Source organism: Lissotriton vulgaris, chromosome 2_1, assembly GCF_964263255.1.
Source record: "Lissotriton vulgaris chromosome 2_1, aLisVul1.2, whole genome shotgun sequence".
In the NCBI taxonomy this organism is placed as follows: domain Eukaryota; kingdom Metazoa; phylum Chordata; class Amphibia; order Caudata; family Salamandridae; genus Lissotriton; species Lissotriton vulgaris.
In genome coordinates, this window is record NC_141687.1 from 1,849,979,927 (window position 1) to 1,849,992,430 (window position 12,504).

At 43.7% G+C, this 12,504-nt stretch overlaps 1 protein-coding gene across 1 annotated transcript in view; it reads right to left on the reverse strand.

The window, feature by feature from the left end:
* Positions 1–327: 327 nt before the first annotated feature.
* Positions 328–12,504, reverse strand: part of HACD3 (3-hydroxyacyl-CoA dehydratase 3) — a 362,043-nt gene continuing 349,866 nt past the window's right edge. Inside the window, exon 11 of the mRNA XM_086958018.1 lies at positions 328–1,231. Within this exon, the coding sequence (XP_086814144.1) occupies positions 1,155–1,231 (77 nt within the window). The 3' untranslated portion in view covers positions 328–1,154. The remainder of the gene's footprint in view (positions 1,232–12,504) is intronic.

Below are 12,504 nucleotides of genomic sequence, written 5' to 3' on the forward strand. Positions count from 1 at the left end.
TAATTCTCTTTCTGTAGCACGTCATGCTTAATCTTAGTCAGAAGACCCACACTAGTGAAATGCTAGGGTAGGAGCGGAGCTTTGGTTTCCAACTGTAGTGCTTTGATGTACATGGTCTTCAGCTTGCACACAGAGCTGCCCTGTATGCATTTTCAAAACCTTAGATATCAGCGGTACTGAAAACAATCAACTTGCCACTGCTCGTCCCCAACACATTGTTGTCATGATGAGGGCAACTTCTGTGCCAGAAGCTCATCGGAAAGAATACAAAGCACCCCACCAAAGTATCCATTTGAAATTACATTCATCTTAAAGAAAATAAGCAGATTTTGCGAGGTCACAAAAGTGAGGGTTTTCTTTATTTTTAAAATTTCTTTAAAATAGGACTGAAATCCTGCTTCAGTTAAGTTTGCTACTACGCAATTATAACACATAATTTAAATATATTCTTGAAGTAGGTCATGCTTTCTTTCAAAACCTGATACCAGAGATTCCTACCAGCCATGACACAAAGAAATAAAAGGATTTGGTTTGGAATTTTTGTAAATTATTCACATTACTGATTGTACTGTACTAGCATTTACAGAGTGTTTTCCTACGCCTAAAGAGGCCCAAAGCGCTTTCATGGTCATTAAGAGATATACTAGTAGCACACAGCCACGAGAACTAAAGTACAACATGTGCAGCCCAAAAATAGGGGACTAAAATGTGTTTAATAGTTTAGAACCGTTTTGCTCTTTGTATTAATGTAAACAAATGCCTTATTTTTCGACCAAATGGAAGGTGGCTGCCCTGCGACAGTCTTCTTATTCCGAGTGAAATGTTCAATATGTGACACACAAGGAATCCTCCAAATAGTCATCTTAGATTGCGCTCAAGTTGGTCACGGACGTTTTGTGGCTTAGGTCCTACATTGTATAATGTGTGTGCTGCCCACTAGAGAAGCTCAGGAGCATGTAGTTCTCATGCAGACAATACTTGTGGGATTCAGCAAAACTATGTGAGCACTCAAACCATTAGCTCAAAAGCAAATCATTTACATGGTTGAATGGCGGTAAAGTCCTGCAATTGGAAAATAATTTGCAATCCTGCAATCAGAAAATGATCTGTGATGGCGTATGCGGGAGAACTTTTACTGAAGATTGTTGGTGACCTCAGTTCATCTTCCTCTTTACTGTTCCTAGCCTTCGACGCCTTTGTATGTACAGATGACGGAAATTTATGTATAGCCCTTGAAAGACAAAATAAATATAATATTAGTGGATTCTAGGAGAGCACACAGCATTTTCAGCAAGGTAATCACAGGAAACAACAAAATAGCTTTTACAAAGCAAGTGTTGACCAAGATGCCTCCTCAAAAGCCTGCAAGCCACTTTTTGGCAGCCAGCAAAATAACTTTGCATATACTGTCCTCTTGACCGAAACAAACTTTTCACAGATGTCTCAATCTCTTCTGAGATCACTACTGCCTCATACAACATCATCATCATCAACCTTCTTTATTCGATTTTAAGACGTAAAATCATAAAAGTCAAACTCAATAAAAATACATTCCATAAAAATATAAATCAGATAAAATACAATTAGACTGACTTTAGAATGCCCGAAAGATAACGAGATAAAAAATAGCACACTGTGGGCATGGTTTAAAACTGAAGAAACAATAAAGCAGGTCTCACTTGATCAAAATTCATGTTTTTCAAGAGTAGAAGTATATATTTGAAACGCAAAATGTTGTATTTCGAGCAGACCATGACTATGTGCAAAGTATAATTAATAGACACATTATCACAGTCACATACTTGGAGCCTAGAGTCTTTAAAACAACCATGATTAAAAGGCACAAGCCGCGGGAATAAATTAAGTCTAAAGAAAGTCAGCAGTTGTTGCTGCTGGTGACAGAGCATGTCCAAGGTAAGTTAACGGCTCCAAGCAACTAACAGTATTCACTAAAAGTTTGTGACGTGCAAAAAGCTTTTTCTGAGCAGACGCCTTCTGATCTGCTGTCATCCTATCTCTGAACACTTCTTTGACCCATGTTTTATCAGTTTGAACAATGTCACTTGGATCATGATAAAGATCTGGTCTACCTAACCTTTCCATTGTGGAAGAGACATAAGTCAACCAATGGATCAGAGAAGAGTTATCCAGATTCAGGCAATCTTGCATGATCAACCTGTTGAGGCCTGGCCATTCCTTGCACCAAACTGAAAGGCAAAGCAACAGAGGGCAGAGCCGAATAAAATCAGTCACCAGGCCCATGCCCAACTCTTTGTGAATAACCTTATACGGTATACTTTGTGGGACCCCAAAGAGGGCCCTGACTAATTTGTTCTCCGCCACTTGGATCGAGATAACTTGCCCATATCCCCAAATGCCACATTATAGCTGGCTATTGGGATACACTTAGCCTTGAATATATCCAGGGCTGTTTTTATGTTGTGCATCCCAGTCACTGGGAGAAGTCTCCGATACTAAATGTTGCCCTACCGAAAGCCACCAACTTGTGATTAATTAAAGAATGCCAGCTGAGACCAAAGTCTAAATGAACACCCAAAATAGCTAAACATGTCAACCTGGCCTATATGATGACCATCTACTATGAATTTTATTGTCTCGGTCTTGGGCGGGCCAAACTTCACCACATGACTAAATTAATGGAGAAGTCCAGGCTATTCATAAAATCAGTAAATAAGTCTAAAAGTTTCTGTAACTCCCTAGCAGTCCGAGCAAATAGAACTGTGTTGTCTGCATGAAGCAGCGCAGGAATTATGTGGCCGCCAGCTGTATGGGTGTCAAGGTGAGGGTCTGTGAGAACTGATTCTAGTTGATTAATATAGAGAATAAATAAAAATGGAGCAAGTATGCAACCCTGACTGACCCCTCGCTTTAGTTTAAAGTGCGGTGTGCATTCACCATTGGGGCCATATCTAATAGAGGCAGAGAGGTCCCTGTGCAGATCACTCAAAATGTATACTAGGGCGGGCTCTATGTCCATCTGAGCCATCATGGACCACAGCTTGGAGCGAAAGACTATTAAAGGCTGAGCTGAGGTCCATGAAGGCCAGATAGATTTCCCCCCCCCCCCACCCTTTAGCTCTTGTATACTTGCAAATCAGCAGGTAGAGATGTAAGTTTTGTCAGTGCACCTTCCTGGCCTAAATCCATATTGCAGATCAGACAGGATATTGTGTTCCTCTTCCCAGGTAGAGAGTCCCTCCAACAGGATCAGGCCTTTGATTTTCACCTCAGAGTCAATAAGGGATATTGGTCTTTAGCAGGCCGGATCTGATCTGTTTCCCATTTTAAAAATTGGGACTATGACTGATTGGCGCCAGGTTGATGGGAGGAAACCTCTGGTGACTACATTTAAATGCTGGGTTATAAAGGGAGCAGGGAGATCGACAAAATTAAAAAAGATCCCCAGGGACTCCGTCAAGCCCTGGGGCTTTGTTGTAGGAAGGGTAGTAATCGCAGATGTCATCTCAGTCAATGAAAATATAATAGGATAATCCTCCTTGTTGCTGTCTGACAGGTTGTCCGACCCTCTTGGCTATAAATAGCCTTAAAATGCTCAACCCAGGCTTGTGAAGTAATAGTTGATACTTAGATAGAAAGTTGGTCACTTTTGAACAAGGGGGGGGAATTAACCACTCGCCTAAAGGCAGCAGTATCCCTCAACATGGTAGCAGTAATTAAATGATCCCAGGCCTCTTCTTGAGTTGGATCTTACGTTCCTTACTAGAACTACGATAGACCGCCCTGGCTCTCTTATCCTTTTCCTGACAACGCTGTGTTTCGTGCAGGCAGGGATTTCAACAGATCCTTGTGTGCCATCGAGGACGTTTTGTCAAACCCTCTAACTGGTTGAGGCGTTGCAGGGACACAGCTGATTTGATAGGCCTGCAGATATTTGAGAAGGACATCATAATACTATGAGTCGAGGTATCCTCAGACAGACAAGAAAACAAAAATCAGTGCTCCAAGAGATAACCAGGTTGGACAGTAAATCAAATGGGACGACTGACGCCCACCGGAACAGTCTGTCCTGATCGGCAGAGAGTACTAATTCCTTGTAGGAAAAGGCTGCAACAGTGGGTTTTTTATCCCACGCAAAAGTGGCCAATAAAGGATTGTGGTCACTCAAGTTGTCCTTAAAATATTTTAAGAGCTAAAAATAAACTAAAAGATATGAAGATATAATCTATGGTTGTGCTTAAACCTCTCCTTTTGAAAGTGGGGATCCTCTCAGTTGAACCTTCTAAACTCTGAACCATTAAATTAACCAAATTATAGTCAGCAATGAGTCTGTTAACATTCTACTCTTGCTGTGTATGAAGAAGGTGTACCTGATCAATACCTGGATTTACATTCTCAAATGCATCATTGAATTGACAGGATAAACAAGGATGTTAATTAACATCCCCCAATAGCCTTGTCTCAGTAACTGACGGTGCCAAGTGAAAAAAGTCACCAATAAAATATTTTAAACTAGAGATAGCGTCTACTTCAGACCAGGATATAACAGCGCTATAAAAATTTATGACCAAGAGTCTTCATTTATTTCTAAAAGTTAAAAGAGTACCCAAAACCTCCTTTGACTTAGACCTAACAGGTTCCACCATGCACATAAGGCATAAATTCACTAAAGTGACAATGCCACTACTAGCACAACCACTGGAAGACAAGGTGGCAGGAATGGTGAATGAAGAAAAGCTGTCCAGAAGGAGACAGTAGCCGTCATTCCACGTTTCCTGAAGACAACCAATGTCTTGGGATGTCAGCATTTTGATCCAACCAGCATCGGCTAACATCACGCACCCCAGCAATGTTCCAACTGAGAACCTTAAGGACCGAGGTACTACTGTATACTGGCGAGTTGGCCAGATCCTCATCAGCAGGGAAAGGACCCAGTCAATCAAGATCTTCCAGCTGGCTCAAGGGTCAAAGCAGTTACTAAGAGGTCTGCCTGCCATTTTGCTGTGACAAGTGTGATTGAGCAATCCATTGTGTAATCTGTGCTGGCCAGTATGCTGACCTGCCTGTTCTAGAGGTCTTGCAGTACGAGGAGGGTAAAAGAAGCCGAGAGGGGACACCAAAATGCGATCCCTAGGATAACCCTTAAGGTCAAAAGTATGAAGGATGCATCCAGCCCGTTCGGTGTTATTAAAGTTGATGATGATACAGTCACCTGGTAATACATTTTGGGAGAGGCCGATCCAGCCAACTTTACGTGCTATGATGATTTACTTTGACAAAAACTGGGCTGTGGACTGAGGGGAATGGTTCCTAGACGACAGCCAATACACCACTTTGTTCTTTAATTGCACATCATTTTCCTGAGTCTCCTTTCTTAGGTGCGGACGTCTGTCAAAATGACGGCATACGGGGCAGCTGAATTATATCAGTTTGGGGTAGACTGTAGGCGTCTGCTTAAGTGAAAGAGATTGAGCTCCTACTGTTGGCCTTTAATCGGGTTGTAGTTAAGCGGCTGAGCAAAATGAAGGGGCCTCTGATGAGCTGATTCACCGGAGCATTTGGGTGGTGGCAGTGTTCGTGTGGAACAAGCAGCCTCGTACATAGGCATGGGATCATTGACAACTGCGTGGGGTAGCAAATACTCTGGGCAGGTTAAGGAGCCCTTATAAGGGCCTTTTGCAGTGTCCGGGGTTGTGAGAGAGCTAGAAGTAAGCAATTTTTCAAGGTGTGTTTGAATAATGTCGACTTAACTTTGTAGCCTTCCAGCTGATGACTACAAAGCAGTAAGCCGAGTTCCCAGGGCTGAAAGAAACTTGAGTTCCATATTGTGGATCAACTCTACTAAGGTACACCCAGTCCTATCGACCACAGAGGCAGTGTGGTCGTCAGTGTTATTAACAATAAAGGGCTTTGAGAGATGCTTCCTTATGACGTTATCAGACTTACTGCTGTTTTTTTTTATGGCTGCTCTGAGCTGTTAGCGTTACATCCGGCTCCTAACCTCTGGGTGTCCTCTAGTTCCTTAGTTGCATAAGTTTCCTGAGTCTTAGGGGGAGCCACTGTAGTTGTACAGTTTATGTGCGGATGTAGGCGAGGGTAAGACAAGTTAAGAGGGTGAAGAGAGATGGCGATACTGGTAGTAGGTTCCCCCCTTTCCGGGACATCTCTGGATACAGGAATAGCTTGGTGGTTGAGGCCAATTCAACCTCTGCACACGAGATTTCATCCGAGAGCATGCCCACTGTCTGATTGAGAAAGGACAGAATAGATTTGCAGACTTTTGGTCTTTTGTCTGAGCGACTGGAGGATTCAGCTTTCCTATTACCCATGCTCAGAGTAGCTCACTTGTCCCAAATAATAAGTAATCAAGGACCTGGCAACTGCAGTCAATGTCAGTCTAAAATCTCCACAGGAGACCCACCAAAATAAAAATCAGCAGCACTCACCAGCTCCAGGAAATATCTCTGTAGAAAAAAGCACAAGCGGGGGGGGGGGGCGGCCTCTTTCAGGGGCTGCCGGACGCAGGATGGTCTGGGCATTGCCCGGGCACGTAGGCCCGTAGACCGGAGGCAACGATTTGTGTGCCTCCGTGCGCAAGTCCGGTGCAGGAAGCTGCGGCGGCTGGGAGGGAGTCTGGAGGCTGATGTGATGTCCACGCCTCTCCTGTGTCCTGCAGTGGGTCCCCTGTAGGTGTTACTGTCTCATACATAACTAACACCTACCAGGGAATCTGCCGCGATCAATGTACAAGGACCATACAATAATCCTCCACCATCATACCTCGCCAATCTCTTATACATCCTCAATTCCACAACTACTCTGAAGGAAATGCACTAGATCTCCCACACCCCCATCTTTCACTGATCTTACCATCAGGCAATCCCTTTAACCCACTAACAAATCTCCAAATCTTATGTGTACTAACCAATTTCTTTAAGGCCAATTTAATCAAACATTCGACACAAGAAGCACCTTCAACAATACAACCCATTCCATCATCCTGTCGATTCATCTAATAATTCTATGGCACCTTATCCATGTATACAGGATCCTGTACTGAAACATTAAATGTAGACTCTGGTGCCTTGGTGAGCTAGTTGGCTAAACTTTACCAAGCAGGAAACGTGCAATCTTGATAAAGTCTAGCTCTAGCATATAAACCAAATTGCAATGGACATCACAGCAAAGGAAGCAATACATAAATCCTGCAAACTATTACAAAGTAAATTAACAGTCGGCAGCACATTCAAAATCTCGATCCACCATTAGCCACCTCTAAAATCAGGTATGCATTGCCACTGCTTTATAGCCCAAATCGATACAAAAGGGGATGATGGACAGAGCGTTTGAGCAAATCAAACACTCACCCCTAGTCAACTGATCTGGGTTTAATCCATCACCATTCTTTAGCTCACTCAGCCACCCCAGTTCAGACATGGCCATATGCAAATCAGTCTGACCCTGTGCCTCTTGGGAACAGTCCAGCCCGAACTGCCCAGCCATGTCTTCCCTGGACCGGAAACAAGCATCCTGGGACCGGTTTCGGATTTATAATCCTCATCAGCCAGGCTATCTTGAATCCAGTGGCAGAGTGAGCAAGGAACCCACGTCTGGACATACCCTGTCAACTTAGGGCGAACAAAGCGATACCAAAGCCCAAATCAACATCAAACAACACTAACTGGATAAATAACAACTGTGTACCAGTTGTGGCCTACTTGCTGAGCTTATATCCACATTTCATGCTGTAGATGACCTTTACAACATACTCATCTCTTTGAAAGCCACCACCTATGAAACCGTTGAACCGTTCCCCATTATTTGATTTACCATGAGAAAAGAATCCCTCTCACACTCAATACTGCCCTAACTGGGGCATTTGACAACACTCTGAAGCTCACCTTAATCACTTGCACCCTCAAAACTGCACCTCCACACTGATGAATTCTACAATTACCAGCCCATCCCCCACAATACCCCCGCAAACATAGACTTGGCATGCTCCCCAATGCTGCCCCAAAATAGCTTTCTGCAAAGCTGTTGAAAATGCCATTTGCACCACTAAGAGATTGAAACCTTGAATATATGTTCCACTGGATACTCCAACAGATCCTCCTAGCTACTCTATTCACCCACATGGGCATCAGCCAAACCAATCTTATGTACTTCTTCTCCTTCCTCTCTGGATATATGACCCATTTCACACCTGGGTAAAGGGAATCCTTTCAATTTCCCCTTTTTTATCTGTACACAGAGTATCTTACGCACCTGAGGACTTAATAATGCTTCAATACCGAACTTTTTGTCAAGGCACCCAACATTCGCAGCCTCAGATCCTGTCTCAACCAACCCTGGGAGTAAAAAGGTTTCGTAGAAGCAGTTGTAGTGCTCCCTCACAGGTATATTTATCAATCAAAATTGATATCAAAATATATCAGGCCGGATCAGAGAGCACTTTAAAAGATAATAGTCTTGATATCCAAGCCCACTGTTTCAGTAGTATCATACGTCGTACAGGTATTCTCTTCATCAGAGACTTGGCTAACAATGTATATGCCAAAAAAATACTTGACAAGAGAAGCCATGCAGATGCTGTCTTACATTCCATATGACATATCCCATACTGCACATTTTGAAAGTGAATGATTGATAAATGTATTAACTTGACTGAATAACCGGACTCATACAAGGGAGAACAAATTCTTACAAATTGAAATGTATACGCTACACCATTCATGACAAATGTTTGTAATAACTTGCATCTTTAAAAACTGAATGCATTTTACTATGGACAATACTTGTACAGAAGTGGCAGTTATGAAAAAAAATGTTTGGGTTGCAATGCAATACCTCAATTTTAAGGACATCGTGCATGAAATTCCTCATCAGAATGGCATTGACTGCCCAATAGCCCATTCTCTTAGAGGAAGGGAAGAGTATTCCATAGGGGCTTGTAATGGCAGTTGTTAACATTAAAACAGCCTTGCATTCCGAAATAAGATCTACTGTTAAAAGTGCTTGTGCTGGGTGCCCACCGATTGAACTTTGGGGGGCTAGATTTCAAAAAGACCTATTAAGCATCATAGATCAGTTAATTACATAGATAAATGCCACATCCCTGTCCAACCTCTAGAACTCATGGGCAGTTTCTAGTTGGGCGAAAAAGCAAGTCGCTCTGTGGTACACTACCCTTTGGCTGGCAGAGAACCACAAGGAGGCATCTAATGTGTTTTCTATCTGTTCATGTCTGATGAACTGCAGTTCTGGTCACTTCACTTCGGTACTAAAACTCAAATCTGTGAAAATTGAGTTTTGCAAATTTCATAGCCTGCTCTTTGTTTAGTCAATGCAACTCTTGACGCCACCTTCTCTGGTTCTGCTCCATGTGCCAGACATCGCTCTTGCTATTCTGTTTAAACTAATCTTGACTGCGCTCAATATCCTGATTTTATTGAAGATATCATCAAGAAGAAGAAAAAAGTTTTGCTTTCTTTAACTATAATTCTCCATCACGGATATCTTCATTAACCATGACCAGCCTAACCTTGTTTACTTTGGAGAAATATATGCTGTAGACCGCTATGGTGGCTTTTTGAATTTAACAACACATTTGTGGCGCCCACTGCTTCCCGTAACCTGAATTCTTTACGCTCTAGTCTTCATTCGGTGCACACATGCGCACCAACGCTAACTGCTTCTGTATTTCTTTCATGCACCGGCACACACACACAACGCTCCTGCATTCTTTGACCAAGCTCAAAATAACTGCCAAGAGGTAAGCCTGCGCGCACGCTGTCCACCACGTGCTCCGACAGCTGATCGATGCACTCGCATCTTACCGTTCCTCTCCTCCCTCCGCAGGAATTCCCTTGATTTTGCTCGAACCTGGAGCACATTTGGACGCACACCGGGGATGAGTCATCTATCTCCTCTGCACCCTTTCTTGGGTAAGAACCTCTTGGCGACCACGGTCTCACACACAGCAAGCAGGTTCTTGTTATCGTTGGACCTTACTTACTGTAATTACCTTTCAGCATTACTCTGGGCCACCGCGCCCCTGTGCGACCACGCTGCCACGGGCTGGACATCGTTCCTTCCACTACCTTGTGGTCCTCATCTTGGATCCATAGTAAGTCTGGCATTATCTTAGCGCACTGCATAGCATAGAATGGCTGTCACGTCCTGCACTCCACCTGCATATAAATGTGCACTGTATATATACTCCATTCTCCCTGTCCAGCATGACTTCACTTTTACACAATAGCTCAGCTTAACTTCAGCTATGGCTCACTAGGGGAGGACGAGTCTGGGTCTCTAGTATGTGATGTATCACCTTCTATCACCTCCACATCACCTATAACTTAATAAATTTGAAATTTTGGCATACCCATCCTCCCACCCCTAACTCTTTTCCTCTTCTTTTTCTCCCCTTTCTCTCCCCCCCCTCCACTTTCCTGCCTTTTTTTTTTAAGGCATCCTGATTTACTTGTCCTGATGATGATGATCCCATAACCGCTGTTGGGGATCGAAATGTCGTCGACAACCACATCTTAACTCCTACTTTTATTTATGACTGATGTGGAGGACAAGATGTTCTTTTAATTGTGACTTCTGTAATTTATATTTCACTAAAAGTCACCTGAGGTCAGGAAATCTATTGATTTCAAGAACCCCGTCACTTCTTGCTAATTTTATGATACTATATGGTGCCTTATCTTTATCGAATATGTAAATAATACAATACGTTACATTTGGACAGTAACATACCCAACTCTGATTGTAGTTTAGTGGTTATTGTTTTGTATTTTTCTTGATAGGGACCGCTGTCTCTAATAATATACTGCTACCCTTGGTCCCTCCTGACTCACAGGGTTCCCTTGTCCTTTGTTCACACACTTATCACAGTGGCTGACATACAGGTGTGAACCTCTAGTGACACCCATGGTCTGTGTTGTGGGTCTATAAGTTTGCAGTGTTATCAGTTTGGATTGGTTCCTGCTGGGACAGACTGCTTTCTGGAGAAGGGGCAGGGCAAAGGAGGGGGCACATCAAAAGGAAGCACACCACCAACAAACTTCAAAGATTCAGACTATAAATCACATTTGGTGCCTGGAAATAGGCCAAAAGAAAGATAGCCCGAGGCCTCCAAAATTGTTAACAGTAAAGCAGCAATTTGGGCTGTGCTAGGAGAAGAAGCTCTGCAAGACTTCTGCCTGTGACTGCAATGGGGGCTAAGGCCTGCAGATCTCCGAGCTGGGGATACCACCCTGGAAAATGCTTGCCAAGATCAGTGTGCTCTGTAAGGGAGAGGAAAGCGCTAACTAGGGCAGTCGATCTCAAATCTGGGGAACCGGGTTCGAGTCTCGGCAATGAAGCTCAACATACTGTGATTCTGGGCAAATCACTTATTCGCCCTGTGCCTAACAAAAATGAATAGTATCCTTGTGTAAAGTACTGGTGCTCATGTAAAGCACTCTGTTACCTGATACCTTCAGGCCAAGTTCTACCTATAAAAAAAAGAATTCTGGGGGACTTCCAGCGGAGGAGAGAAGAGGCCTCTGTGGTTACCTGCGTGGGTCTAACCCCTGACTAAGGATTGGAACCAGAGCAATCAAGCTGCCCCCACCTGTGGGAAGGATCAGAGGAACTTACCGTCTAACCAGAAGAAGCGCCAGCGACATCTAACTGCTGCACCTGCAGAGCTACAAGTGCTACTCATCAACTTCGGCAGCTACAACTCTCCACGGCATCTGCGAGTGAAACTCTCCCAGAGGCGTCAGTCGCGCCATCCCTGCAGGAGCCTGAAGGCCCCAGGGTAACTTTTCTGCCACATAGCACTTTTGACTTCTAAAGGAGTCAGAGTGGGAGTTCTGAGACTACGTCCGTTGTTGAACGTACTTTGAGTTGTGAGCCCTTGCATCTTCCTCCTACCCCCGAGCAGGCTCGGAGTAGTTTAGCCACGCTACTACTGAGAGTCAAGTGCTGAAGGGGTACTTGACACAGTTGCTTAGGATCCATAGTAAGTCGAATCGTGGGTCATCAGTTGTAAAAGGCCTCAACCCTTGCGGTTAAGCCCAGTAGCTTCAGCTTGCCCTGTGGCCTCCTAAAACAGGTTCTAGCACCAACATTCTTACAAGTTGATAGAAGGCTCAACAGTGTCCAAACCACAACTTTAGAGAGCCAACAAAGAACTGGGAATGAACTCAAATTCTGCATTATCTGAAAAAACAAGACAGTCCCTGTCATTCTCCCAAATCATGAGACCTAAAAACAACTCCTGTTCCTGCAAGTTCCACACCCACACAACCTATCGACCCTTGCAGACACACAAATTATGGAGATTTCAAGGACATCTCATGTGGTTGGTTTCCTCCATGGAAAGCAGCACATCACAACAGGATTTTCGCTTTATGACCAGCAGCAATATGTCCTATGTTCGTTTTTAGTTCTGCTGCATCTCCTGCCAATATCTTTTCTTACTACATAACTTCCTTGCAATGAAATGAATGAGCCCTTTAGCCCTCA